Source organism: Mauremys reevesii, linkage group 4 (genome assembly GCF_016161935.1).
Source record: "Mauremys reevesii isolate NIE-2019 linkage group 4, ASM1616193v1, whole genome shotgun sequence".
Lineage (NCBI taxonomy): Eukaryota > Metazoa > Chordata > Testudines > Geoemydidae > Mauremys > Mauremys reevesii.
Genome location: NC_052626.1, coordinates 96,248,531 through 96,260,648, shown reverse-complemented (window position 1 = coordinate 96,260,648; position 12,118 = coordinate 96,248,531). Strand labels below are relative to the sequence as shown.

General features: G+C 40.3%; 1 protein-coding gene across 4 annotated transcripts in view; it reads left to right on the top strand.

Annotated features, from left to right (window-relative positions):
* The window catches only part of USP47 (ubiquitin specific peptidase 47), a 96,528-nt gene that overhangs the window by 15,781 nt on the left and 68,629 nt on the right, over positions 1 to 12,118 (top strand). For 3 of the 4 annotated variants that reach the window (XM_039535970.1, XM_039535972.1, XM_039535973.1), the window contains exons 2-5: positions 953 to 1,012; positions 8,585 to 8,788; positions 9,665 to 9,778; positions 11,751 to 11,889. In XM_039535970.1, the coding sequence (XP_039391904.1) occupies positions 953 to 1,012; positions 8,585 to 8,788; positions 9,665 to 9,778; positions 11,751 to 11,889 (517 nt within the window). The remainder of the gene's footprint in view (positions 1 to 952; positions 1,013 to 8,584; positions 8,789 to 9,664; positions 9,779 to 11,750; positions 11,890 to 12,118) is intronic. The other variant, XM_039535971.1, reaches the window with a different exon arrangement.

The following is a 12,118-nucleotide window of genomic DNA, read 5'->3' as shown; positions in this document are numbered from 1 at the left end:
CATAAGACCTAAGTGGCAGTTTTCCATGTCTCCATTGTACCAAGAAAAGGGGGCAGATTGGGATGTTTTGTTTACCTGGAGCATCTGCAGGCGTGGAGCTCCTCAGCTCCCTGTGGCCATGATTCGCCGTTCCCAGCCAATGGGAGCTGCAGGACTTAAGGAATTAGTTCGCTGTTAAACTGAAACATTTCACCAAAAAAAAAAGGCTTAAACTACCAGCATCATCTGATGTAGGTTTATAATATACATTTATCAGTATGACTTAGAAAAAAACTTGTCATCTATTTATTCAATTACTTATGCTATGTTTTCGAATCTTGTAGTATACAATATCTTTTCTTGCACAAGTTGTGGTTAGGATTTTTGCCAACCACTTCACATTAACGGAAATTACTGCTAAAGAAAATATTCTAATCTGATATGAACCTATGTTAAATTGACTAATTTAATAATATATAAATGGAGTAATAAACTCTGAATTAAAAGCCTATATTCTGATCTGGTTACTTGAACCAATCAAGCAAAGTTGTTATCAGTGTCACTATATGAGATAAATACTTATTGTAAAAAGGCAAAATAACAAGTAAAATTATATTAATTTAAATTTATTTACAGAGGTGGATTATTTTAAACTGATATTTTTGCACTCATTATTTTTTTACTTTGTATAAATAGTATATCACACTTATCAACACTCTCTGAATCCTATTTATTCTTTTAGTCTATGAAGTTACACACCTTAAATGTAGAACCAAATTCTCTACCAGAGTTTGCCCTGTAAATTACAGTTGATTTGGAAGATAGAATTTTTTTAAATAAACTTTAAAAAAGATGTGATAAGCTGATAATCAGTCATATCCACTTTGCGTACAGAATAAACTTTCCCTCTGCAAACAAAACATCCATACTTTTTTTAAAGCATTATGATTTGTTATTAATTTTGTTTTTATAGGATATGTTTTGGAGTTGCAGACACAGTCTCTTTGATGAAATGAAGAAGAAATTTTCACAGGTGACAACTGAAGTCAACTATTTAGAGTGATAACCAAGATACATCATAACAGCATGATATTCTAGCTTTTGTTTAACATGAGCATGAATTGCTTAAATTCTTTGCATGTTTTATGGATTTAAAAAACTCATTACATGCAGTCCTAACAATGGAAGCTTTGATATATTTAATTCCGCTGTTTAATTGTATATTGTCCCTTATGAGCATCTAGCTCTTTTTTTATATTTTGTTTTTACCACCACCAAGAAATACGAGCATGTCTCTGATGGTTCGAAACAGTTTAATTGGATCGTTTAATTGTTGATTAAAATTTAAAAGCATGGGTTGTAAACACTGACTCAGTCACATAGGATCCTATATCTAACACAATAAATTAGAGACTTGTGACTCCGTATGCTTTATAACTTGTCCACAAACTTGAAGGAGTACTACGCTGTTTGCTCAACCCGGCCATCTAAAAGCATACAGGATAAAGTAATAAGTACGTGTCATTGTGAATAGAATATAATTTATTTTTATGCACCCTCAAACACCAATTTGGGATTGATGTGTTGTACTCTGAACTCCCTGAGCCACCAGTAGTGCCCTCTGATTTAGGTCCTCTGCAAGAGAACCAACTGTTCTTTGCTAGTTGCTACTTTCAGTCTTCCAGTGAACCAAGTGTGATGCCTCAGAGGTAGATAGTGTGGAAACGGGGAAGTTGTGGGTTGGAGAATGGCCAGGAGACTGTCCTATTGTGGGGGGCACAGATGGGAGTGACAAGAAGATGACTCTCAGCTGGTGAACTGTAAAAGTGGAATTAGTAGCTCTACTCCTGACACTCTGCCTGTGATTGGTGATCACTTATAACCATGTGTTGCAACACACCCAAAGACACTAGCACAGAAATTATTAAAGCTCAGTTTGTTAGCCTATATTTTTCTAGTTGTTTAACGCTATTAATACCACCAGCTGGCTCTTGATCTTCAGCTTTTCCTACAAGCGGGAGTTAATTGGATTACAGTGTGTGCTCCCTGTCCTATTCCATGGAGTTAGAACTCATAAATGTAAGCTGGGCTGCTTGTAGAACATCAGCTAAGGCCAAGGAAGTCAGGGAGATGAGCTACTGAAGCAGGCTGCAAGCCTGCTCTCCTCCCTGGTACACAGTGAGAGAAAGTTCTGTAACTGACAGCTTGGACATTGTGGCAGTCAAGGCTCAGAGTGTGGTGCTGAGTGCTTAGAGAACATAGTGGATAAAACCCATCCTAAAAACAATCATGACTGAGAATCATTAAATCTGAAGTCATTGTTTTCAACGATGAACCTTGGGGAGAGGAGGAGGAATGGACGGTGAGGGTTTTTTTCCATGGGATTAGATTAAATCAGTGCTGCTATGCAGTTTGGTCCCATGGTGCTCCGTGGTACATGGTAGCCTGTCACTGTCCCTTAGGGATTACAGCTAGGCAAATGAAGCCACATGATTCCTTATCCCTCAAACCACACTGAGCCTACCAGTTAGATGAATGTGGACCAGCTGATGCAGTGAAGTGAAGAGAGCTGTATCTCAGAGTAGCATAAATCAGTTGGAGCAGGATTGTTCTCCAGAATAGCAATCCTATTCTGTGTTCTGGTCTCCTGATATTGCTTTATCTCCCACAATCTGTGAAAAACTGGTATTCTGTTGAACTCCTTTACTATTTCTGTTGTGTGTAGTTTACATTCCAGCACAGTTGCAGTCTGCTTTCTCCTCCTGAGAGAGTTCAGTCCATAAGATTGGCATTTTCCAGAAAGGATGAAATGAATGAAGTATTGCAGATTTGCTGGAAAATATGCCTTTTACCTCTGAAGAGCATGTTTTCCTGTGAAGTGTTCCGCATTGAAGAATGCGTCCAGCATGCCTACAGACTATGGGAAGCTTGATTTCTAATCTGAGAAAATTCACAATGGAAAGTGAGCCCACTTAATGTAGAAGTATTGCTTACTCTTATTGCTTTATTTAGATGATTTAGATAGATGCCTCAAACGTTTATTTGGTGAAGGCTATAAAAATCACTTCAGCATTTAAGGTCTCTAGTATCCATATTGGCATTGTGTGTTTTCAGGCACTCTGGCTGTTGCTACAAGCCTCCGTCCTTCATATAAGGTTCAGTGGTATATATAGACCCTCTTCACAGAGAGTACAGCTGTGATATACTACGTCAGTTGCTTCCGTGTTTCTCACTTTCATGTATTACAATGCCGTTTGTGTGGAAATAGAATTATTTATCAGGTCTTGCCTGTAGCTTTCCATCTGGCAGGAAAGGACCATTCTCTAGGAGATGATTTTAAGTCATAGATTACAATTTCAGCCTGAATATGATTCTTGTTTACCTGCAAGTCTTCATCCACCAAAGATTGGCAATATCGCAGCATGAATCTGTTTGCCTTTGAGACCAATGTGCTTGTTCTGTAGTGGGCAGACATCTGGGCTTCTTGACATGAATTTGCAAGAGGCAAGATCTTGTGCTTTCCACTTTACAAATTCAGAAGACTGGTTACTTTGGAGATTCTTATCCTCTCCACACACCCCTGACTGTAGTATGGTCTGTATTTTTAAATATAATTTTCCCTTAGTACTCTGGAAGTCCAAAACCTAGAAATAATTTTTGAGGGGATTAATTTTAGTGTTTCAGTGGATCTTTGGCTTTCTACTTCTTATGCAGTAACTGTTATTGAAACACACAGGGCCGGTGCAAGGATACTTGGCGCCCTATGCAAAACTTCCACCTTGCGCCTTCCACCCCAACCCCTCCCCCCAGAGCATCGACTATAAACTTTCAAAAATGAATACTGCATAATATGGCTTTGTTCATTAGAATTAATACACGTTCTACTTGAAAATTTATTAATATAATTTAGTCTACATATTTAATGAAAATAAATGAATAACCTGACAGGGTATGGGGCTGGCTGGCTTTGGGCAGGGGGGTGCGGCAGGGGTTGGCTAGAGACAAGGGGGTGCAGGGCTGGCTGGAAGCAGGGAAAGGGGGCGTGGCAGGGGTTGGCTGGAAACGGGGTGCAGGGCTGGCTGCGGACAGGAGGTGTGGGGTGGGCTGTGGGCAGGGGATTCAGCAGGGGTTGACTGGAGACGGGGTGCGGGGCTGGAGGCAGGGCAGGGGGTGCAGCAGGGGCTGGGGGCAGGGCAGGGGTGCAGCAGGGGCTGGGGCAGGGCAGGGTAGGAGGTGCAGCAGGGGCTGGCTGGAGGCGAGGCAGGGCAGGGGGTGCGGCAGGGGCTGGCTGCGGGCAGGGTGGCGGGTCCCAGGGCCGTCCCTAGATAATATGGGGCCCTATGCTGCCCCCCCCCCCGCAGGGCGGGAGTGGTGGCCCCGGCCTCGGTGGGGGGAGGGTCGAGGGGGGAGCCCCAGGTTTCCGGGGGGGGGCGGGCCTCTGGGGGGGGCTGGCTTTGAGGGCAGGGGGGAACCACCCCCAGCACTCACCGGCAACGTGGCTGGGGCCGGGTCTCTGCACTTTCCCCCACCGGTGAGTGCAGGCCTGGCCCTGCTGCAGCACTCAGGGAGTGGGGGCGGGGCAGGGCTGAGCAGGGGCAGGGGCCCTGGGGAAGAGCCAGAGCAGCAGGGAGCAGCGTAGTGCCCCCAGCGGCCAAAGGAGGAATAACATCACTTCCTGGCTGGCTGGAGCTAATCAAAGCCGTAGCGCCGGGTGAGCATCCCAGACATTTTGGCGCCCTCAAATTTTGGCGCCCTAGGCAGCCGCCTATTTTTCCTAATGGTTGCACCGGCCCTGGAAACACAACATTGGAAAATGTCCTTTCCTTTGTACTTTGGGGCCTTTGTGACCCCCCTTCTCCATTTAGTTTTCTTGCTCTTCTCTAGTTCAAGATTGTTTTTTTTTTCTCCTGTTTTATCAGATATAAAATGGTGCTTAGAGCAATATGTACTAGTAGCTTTTTTAGCCAAGATGATTTACTCAAGCAACTAACAAGTTACTAGATCACAGGCCCTAGTTCTCTTGGGGGACTTCAGTCACCCTGATATCTGCTGGGAGAGCAATACAGCAGTGTACAGACAATCTAGGAAGTTTTTGGAAAGTGTAGGGACAATTTCCTGGTGCAAGTGCTGGAGGAACCAACTAGGGGCAGAGCTCTCTCTTCTTGACCTGCTGCTCACAAACAGGGAAAAATATAGTAGGGGAAGCAAAAGTGGATGGGAACCTGGGACGCAGTGACTATGAGATGGTCGAGTTCAGGATCTTGACACAAGGAAGAAAGGAGAGCAGCAGAATACGGACCCTGGACTTCAGAAAAGCAGACTTTGACTCCCTCAGGGAACTAATAGGCAGGATCCCCTGGGAGAATAACATGAGGGGGAAAGGAGTCCAGGAGAGCTGGAGTATTTTAAAGAATCCTTATTGAAGTTGCAAGAACAAACCACCTTGATGTGTAGAAAGAATAGTAAATATGGCAGGCAACCAGCTTGGCTTAACAGTGAAATCCTTGCTGATTTTAAACACAGAAAAGAAGCTTACAAGAAGTGGAAGCTTGGACAAATGGCCAGGGAGGAGTATAAAAATATTGCTCAGGCATGCAGTAGTGAAATCAGAAAGGCCAAATCACACTTGGAGTTGCAGCTAGCAAGAGATGTTAAGAGTAACAAGAAGGGTTTCTACAGGTATGTTGGCAACAAGGAGGAGATCAGGGAAAGTGTGGGCCCTTTACTGAATGGGGGAGGCAACCTAGTGACAGAGGATGTGGAAAAAGCTAATGTACTCCAGTCTTTTTTTGACCTTGTTTGTGAAGACAGAGGCAGCTCCTAGACTACTGCACTGGGCAGCACAGTATGGGGAGGAGCTGACCAACCCTCTGTGAAGAAAGAAGTGGTTCAGGACTATTTAGAAAAGCTGAATGAGCACAAGTCCATGGGGCCGGATGCATTGCATCCGAGGGTGCTAAAATGTGTGATTGCAGAGCCAATGGCCGTTATCTTTGAAAACTCATGGTGATCAGGGGAGGTCCCGGATGACTGTAAAAAGGCTAATGTAGTGCCCATCTTTAAAAAAGGGAAGGAGGAGGACCTGGGGAGCTACAGGCCAGTCAGCCTCACCTCAGTCCCTGGAAAAATCATGGAGCAGGTCCTCAAGGAATCAGTTTTGAAGCACTTAGCGGAGAGGAAAGTGATCAGGAACAATCAGCATGGATTCACCAAGGGCAAGTCATGCCTGACTAACCTAATTGCCTTCTATGATGAGATAACTGGCTCTGTGGATGAGGGGAAAGCAGTGGATGTGTTATTTCTTGACTTTAGCAAAGCTTTTGATATGGTCTCCCACATTATTCTGGCCAGCAAGTTAAAGTAGTATGGGCTGGATGAATGGACTTAAAAGATGGATAGAAAGCTGGCTAGATCATCGGCCTCAATGGGTAGCGATCAATGACTCCATGTCTAGTTGGCAGCTGGTATCAAGTGGAGTGCCCCAATGGTCGGTCCTGGGGCCAGTTTTGTTCAATATCTTCATTAATGATCTGAGGATGGTGTGGACTGCACCCTCAGCAAGTTTGCAGATGACACTAAACTGGGAGGAGTGGTAGATACGCTGGAGGGTAGGGATAGGATACAGAGGGACCTAGACAAATTGGAGGATTGGGCCAAAAGAAATCTGATGAGGTTCAACAAGGACAAGTGCAGAGTCCTGCACTTGGGAAGGGAGAATCCCATGCGTTGCTACAGACTAGTGGCTAGGCAGCAGTTCTGCAGAAAAGGACCCAGGGGTTACAGTGGACGAGAAGCTGGATACAAATCAACAGTGTGCCCTTGTTGCCAAGAAGGGTAATGGCGTTTTGGGCTATATAAGTAGGGGCATTGCCAGCAGATCGAGGGATGTGATCATTCCCCTCTATTCGACATTGGTGAGGCCTCTTCTGGAGTACTGTGCCCAGTTTTGGGCCCCACACTAAGAAGGATTTGGAAAAATTGGAGAGAGTCCAGCGGAGGGCAACAAAAATATTTAGGGAGCTGGAGCACATGACTTATGAGGAGAGGCTGTGAGGGTACTGGGATTATTTAGTCTGCAAAAGAGAAGAATGAGGTGGGATTTGATAGCTGTTTTCAGCTACCTGAAAGGGGGTTCCAAAGAGGATGGAGCTAGGTTGTTCTCAGTGGTGGCAGATGACAGAACAAGGAGTAATGGTCTCAAGTTGTAGTGGGGGAGGTTTAGATTGGATATTAGGAAAAACTTTTTCACTAGGTGGATGGTGAAATACTGGAATGGGTTATCTAGGTAGGTGGTGGAATCTCCTTCCTTAGAGGTTTTTAAGGTCAGGCTTGACAAAGCCCTGGCTGAGATGATTTAGTTGGGGATTGGTTGTGCTTTGAGCAGGGGGTTGGACTAGAGGACCTCCTGAGGTCCCTTCAAGTCATTGAGCATATAATTCCTGTCCGAACTCATTTTACAGTGAATTTTGCAAAAGAATGATTCTCTTGACGGTTCAGAAGTTTTAAAGCCAGTTCTCAAGATTGTTGTAGGTTGCAGATCTTCTGTTTTACTGTCTTAAGAATCAATAAGGTGGTGAGCCTCTTGTCTCATGGCTAGAACTTTGGGATGGCTCTGTTAGGCAATTATTTCTCTACCCTCTGACTCCCCAGAAACAGGCAAACAAACAAAACGTTCTCATTCCCTTTTAACAAGATTTCTGCTATCTAGATTCCTTAAAGCAAGTTTAGTATAAAAGAAAGAATTGTGAAGCCAGTTATGTGGATCATTTACTACAAAACCATTGAGTGTGTGTGTGTGTATTTATTTTATTTAAAAATGAAAGATCAAGACATTTGCAGATATAAGTTTGTCTATGATGGTTGAGTCCCAATTTTTCTCTTATTTCATTTTAATAATAAAAAAATGTCGGAATGTGTTTTGTAAATTGCAGAACTTAATTATGCAGGGACAAATAGACCTGAACTACAACCTTGATAACTTTCATTTTGCTACTGAATACATCTGATAATTTACGTAAATTTTTCAGAGAAGGTTTAGTAGAACTGTTGAGTTCTCATATTCCTTCATTATTTTTACAAAACATACTATTTAAAATTACTATGCTATGATGTTAATAAGGTTAAACCTAAACTATACTGATTAAATGAGCAAAATACACTTGATCCAGTATCCTTGCTTTTATTGTTTGCTTTCTAATTGTAAAGTTCAGTAATTTTTCTTCTTAAACATACCTAATTTCTAGTACTTTAGAACTCTGATTTTTATTTGTGTTTCTGATGACTGACTGTCTAAAATATGTAAAAACATACATGCATAACTGTGAAAAGACTACTTAGGATATCTTTAGGAGTTTCTAGCACATAAAAGCTCTACCATAATTTAGCTAGCACGAGAATTGAAATTACAGAAGAACCTTAGCTAGCACATGCCATGGCATTTAACATTGACTTTATACTTTCCATGCTTCTAAAATAAAAATTGTAGATTTAAATTAGCAAAATGTTTTTGTTGTAGTTGGAATGTTGTTACTTTACAGATATAGGAATTGTTTTTTTAAAAACTCTCCTTTTAACCTAATGAATAAGTTGTCTGCTCTGATTTCAGATAGAAAGTGCTGCTGATGAACCCAGAGTGCTGTGTATAATACAAGATACTACCAATTCTAAGACTGTAAATGAACGTATCACTTTAAACCTGCCAGCTTCCACCCCATTAAGAAGGCTGTTCGAGGATGTGGCCTCCAAAGTGGGCTATGTTAATGGAACTTTTGATTTAGTTTGGGGAAATGGAATCAGTGTCGCGGATATGGTAATGCAAGAATTTATTTATTTATTTATTATTTTTAAGGAAAAAAATTGGGTGATAAAGTGAACATTTGTAGAAGTTTGTTTTGTAGAACAGTACTTGCATAATGTTTTCAGTATTGTACGATGTTTTCAAATCTTCCCCTTGCATCTAGTTCCTATAGTGACCTAAGACCTGGAAAAATTTGTAATCAAACTCAACCAAGCTACTTAATGATGTTACTAGACTTAAATCTGAATTTCTTTTTGTTTTTGTTGATTTTAGTTTAGACTGTTATGTAGGTGTATTCTAGAAGGAACACTTACTGAACAACTAATTGACAAGTTCTTAATATGATCATTCATCTAAATCGCACACTAGTACTTATTCTCCAGATGTATTTTTTTTTTAAATAAAAGAAACATCAACAACTAAATCAAGGGATAGCTCAGTGGTTTGAGCATTGGCCTGCTAACCCCCAGGTTGTGAGTTTAATCCTTGAAGGGGCCACTTAGGGATCTGGGGCAAAAATCTGTCTGGGGATTGGTCCTGCTTTGAGCCAGGGGGTTGGACTAGATGACCGCCTGAGGTCCCTTCCAACCCTGATATTCTATGATTCTGTGACTAGTGGTTCAGCTCCTGAATAAACTGACCAATTTGCAAATATTTATTAAATATTTTGATTAAGATTTGATTTATTCACTGGTTTCTCTTGGCGATAGTTCTTTCTGAACTCCTAAGTTTGATACTAAAAGCTGCTTATTTCGTAGCTGGCAAGGCTATTTTCTTTTTCATTGTAGTATAAGTTATTTGAAGCAATATATTTAGAAGAAAACTTACTGAACTGGTTCAGAAAATCTTTGATTACATATAAATGTGTCTGATGTTTTGTTCTTACAGACTCCTTTGGATCAAACCAGTGATAAATCTATTCTTGATGCTGGTTTTGAGGTAGGGAAGAAAAATTTTCTACATTTGACAGATAAAGATGGTGAACAGCCTCATATAATGTCGGTAAGCCAAAATTGATATATTCACCACATTTATATTCCTTTCAAGCTTTCCAGAGATAAAATGTGTTTATGCCTTATTCTTGTGACAAGATTACATTATTGTTCTTTTTCTAGCCCTGTTTGTCATATTCTCTCAAAAAAAACTTTGTCAATGCAACTCAATTACATGTATTACCTGTTTATTCCCTGAAGTAAAAATACCAGTGATTAAAAATAGGATGTTATTTTCTGTTACTGCTTGCCAAATTATGTTCAATATTATATAATCAACTAAACTTTGATTATATAAAGACAGGTCTTAACAGTATGGACTTAATAGTATCCCAGCCGAGTATAAGATAATTCTGCATATAACATAGGATCTTTAGCAGCAAAGGTGTAGCTACAGCTTCAGTTTTGTAGTCTTGCATTTTTATTTATTCTGTAAAAAAACAGATTAAACACAATAAAGATTGTTACAATCAATTGTGGAATGCCACAAAAATGTTTGAAAGTTCCTGCTGAGTGAATTTTAGAATCCAAGGAAGTGAAAATAGCAATGGTTTATATGAGCCAGGCATTGGTTAGGCTAGCTACATAAAAGATTTACTATGATGATCTGTCAGCGTTTCCTTATCCTGACCTGCTGAGGCTTTCTTGAGCAGATTGTCTTTTGTGCCAAATTGGTTTTACAGTATGAAAATATGTTCAGGATAAGACCCTCAAACTCACTTTTTTGTGACCAAAGTCAGAATTTGAATCCAGACTGGACAGTTGTTTTTTTTTCCTTTTTTTTCTTTTTTTGGGAGGAAAATGGGATAGCGGACTGTCCAACAAATTGCTGCTGTTTCTTAAAAAATATTTTTGTGTTTTAAGTATACTTGTGCCCAAAACATTGGATTGGTGCATTTAAAAAACAGGAATAAAAATTGTATGAAGACTTATTAAACTAAAGGGTTACCAGCAGCTACATATAATCACTTCCAGTGATTTGAGTTTCTTAACAGTTAAACCACAGAAATGAAATGTGACTTAAATCATCGCCATATAGGCAGTTAAGAGCTCTTACTGGAATTGTCATCCTTATTCCACCTTTAGCCTAGGTTATGACGGGGATCTCTGAATAGGGAGAACTGGTAGCAAACACTTATATTTAAGTTGCCCAACACTGTCTACTATACTTCTTTTTTCAGAAGCTCTGATGTCTCTGTTTCCAACTAGCTTTTGAAATTCGGCAAGGGGAAAGACCTCTGGCTAGGGACTTGTTTCACATAAAATTTTGTTTTGTTTTTGTTGAGACAAACTGTTAAAAATAACTATTTCCCTACTGTCATTTGTGTTCATCAGGAAAATTTCTGGCAGAATGTTAGAATAAAAAACTTTACTCTGGGGGCTCCACACATGGAACAGGAGCCAGTCTCAAAGCTCCCATAGTAGAAGTGTTTGCTGTGGTACTACAGGTTCAGGGTTCACACCTTACTGATGACGTATAATAGGGGGATTGTTACAGTTGTTGTGCATAATATAATTTGTTTTAGTTCTTTCCTAAAAAAAACCAAAATAACAAAATCCACATATCTAACCCTGGAATTGCATACAAATATGTAGTAACACTTTTTGTTTGCAAAACTACTTTAGTTGGCAAAATCAAACACTTGTATGTTAGGAAATGCCTGATTTACGATTGCCTGTGCAACCTTAATTTTTTCCCCCTCATATGCGTATGCATTACAGTAATCTTTAACTAGAGAGTCATATACTGTTGTGTCGCCTTAGTGCACAGGATAGACTCACGAGGGGGCAGAAATAAGGTTACAAGAGCAACTGTAAATCAGGCATTTCATAAATTTTGAGTGTTTGACTTTACAACCTAACTGATCTTTTAACATGGGTTCTTTTGTGTGAGATATATATTAGCTGAGTTTCAACTTCTTTTGTAAAAGTTAGTTAAGTAAATTAATTTTTACATAAAAATCTATGTATTCATATTTTAGGAGGAATCAGGTACAACAGATGATGGTAATCAAGAGAGGTTTATAGGCCCTCTACCAAGAGAAGGCTCTGTTGGTTGTACCAATGATTACGTCTGTCAAAACTACTCATACTCTTCTATCCTGAGTAAATCAGAGACAGGTATGGTGTTTTGTCCCGCTTTGTTTTAACCTGTTTAATAAAGCGACACTAAGTGTTAATTATTTTAAAATAATATTAAAATTCTTCTTAAGTAAGCAGGATCTTCATTTATTTTGAAGAGGAAAGAGCCATTTATTTTAAATCCATTAAAATGTTAGAATATTTTTTTTTATCTACTGTTGATAGTTCTTACCAGATCTGTCTTTGGAAAAAGGAGAAAAGTATCCCC